The sequence below is a fragment of the Mycetomoellerius zeteki genome, unplaced genomic scaffold (assembly GCF_001594055.1).
Source record: "Mycetomoellerius zeteki isolate Tzet28-1 unplaced genomic scaffold, Tzet1.0 C4418586, whole genome shotgun sequence".
NCBI lineage: Eukaryota > Metazoa > Arthropoda > Insecta > Hymenoptera > Formicidae > Mycetomoellerius > Mycetomoellerius zeteki.
Window position 1 is genome coordinate 1 of NW_017255807.1, and position 1,593 is coordinate 1,593.

General features: G+C 29.5%; 1 protein-coding gene across 2 annotated transcripts; it reads right to left on the minus strand.

Moving 5' to 3' along the window:
* Positions 1-17: 17 nt before the first annotated feature.
* On the minus strand, positions 18-1,189 carry LOC108720174 (NADH-cytochrome b5 reductase-like). 2 transcript variants are annotated; one of them, XM_018453209.1, is made up of 3 exons: positions 801-1,188; positions 360-591; positions 18-290 (listed from the first exon to the last, which is right to left on the minus strand). In XM_018453209.1, exons 1-3 carry the CDS (start codon positions 1,060-1,062, stop codon positions 71-73), a joined length of 714 nt encoding a protein of 237 aa, XP_018308711.1. In that variant the 5' UTR covers positions 1,063-1,188; the 3' UTR covers positions 18-70. The 2 variants fall into 2 exon arrangements, with proteins under 2 accessions (XP_018308711.1, XP_018308625.1); XM_018453123.1 differs by having other exon boundaries at positions 18-591; positions 801-1,189.
* Between the last annotated feature and the right edge of the window lie 404 nt (positions 1,190-1,593).

A 1,593-nucleotide genomic window follows, 5' to 3' on the forward strand; every position in this document is an offset into this window, starting at 1 on the left:
ATGCTGAATAGTTTTTTTAACACCTTGTATAATTTTAACTAAATTCTTTTTCCAATATTGAATTCCAATGTCACGTACCGTTTAACTGGGACAACTGCAACGTACATTTAAAATTCCAATAATTCGTTAAATGCGTTAACTCTTTTTTCAGAGGCACGTGCGCTACCGACCTAAATCCCGCAACAAGATGTATTCTTGTCAGTTCTGTTTCATCATCAACGATTGCTTTAGCAATGGGATAAAGCGCTGCTATTCCTGAGCCGATACCAAACATGGTAATTTGCTGAAAACTGCCGTAATAATGCGTTGATTCATGAGGAAAAAAATGATGTTTACTTATCCACTTTTTTTTCACACACCTGTTACTTTCATACTTGAAATCTCCGTAAGGACCTCTGATATCAATTGTACTTCCAATTGATGCATTTTTCAGAAGTAAACTGAATTCACCATGTTTATATAACTTTATCAAGAAAATTAAACTTTTGTGTGTCCAAGCAATTGGAGTGTATGGTCGAGATTTGCTCCAAGAATGCAGCATGACGTATTGGCCAGGTGTCAAGTATAAAATATTTTTTTCTATTCTGCATTCTATGTAACATATACAAAGTTTTTTTTAATGTGAAATATATTTTATGACGATTTAAATATTACCATTGCTTTTAAATATTATAATTATTTAATAAGATACAAGTATAATTTTTCTCTGCTACAGGTTGTTATATTTCCTATTAATTATTTGCAGTATATTTTATAGAATTTATTATGTTAGCTCTATTAAGTTCATTAAACTATAATACCTGGATATTCCAAACAAATTGAAATATAGTCTTTCGATGTATCAGATATATCTGTGATAACAAACGTTTTGTAGGATAAAAGAGATAATAAATTGCCAGTTGTTTTAACTTCTGCTCGAGTCTTTCTATTTTTTTCCCATTCTCTTAGCAATGTTTTGTGAACGTCGAAGATACATGGCGTGCAGCCACTACCACAACAATCTTCCTCCAGTGGTGTTTTGGGTCTACTATCTTCATAATCATTACTATTGTCTAAACTCATTTTATACAAATTTCTTATTGCATTATTAATAGAATCTTTCCTCTATCACAACATAAATACAAGTTAACCAAACTATATTGCACAAGAAATTTAATAATAAAACATACTAAATTATAATAATTATTGCAAAATTTATTTTCACATGTTAAACATTTCATCAGTAGACTTGTATACAGATGCTTCTTATTTTATTTTGCCATATATCTTGCAAGGAAATTATGAAGATCAATTGACACATTGCAGGCTGTTGCAGACAGAACCACACACGTGCAGCGAATCACGTGACCATCTCGATCGACAGACTCGTCACACTCGTGTGATGTAATAGAGGGCTCCCTGAAAGTTTTAATGTATTTTAATTTTTTTTCTGATAATTTATATTAATAATATACAGTATATTTTGATAATATATTTTTATGCATATTTTTCAATTTTAAATAAAATGGTATGCAAGTATATTAGAATCATTAAATAAAAAATTGTTTAGATTGTATTATATACATTTAATATAGATATAATACAATCTAAACA

Coding starts and splice junctions, on each gene's coding strand:
- LOC108720174 (XM_018453123.1), bottom strand. CDS start 1,062: ATGAGTTTAGACAATAGTAATGATTATGAAGATAGTAGACCCAAAACA. Junction 592..800: donor AATTTGTTTGGAATATCCAG/GTATTATAGTTT, acceptor TATGTTACATAG/AATGCAGAATAGAAAAAAAT.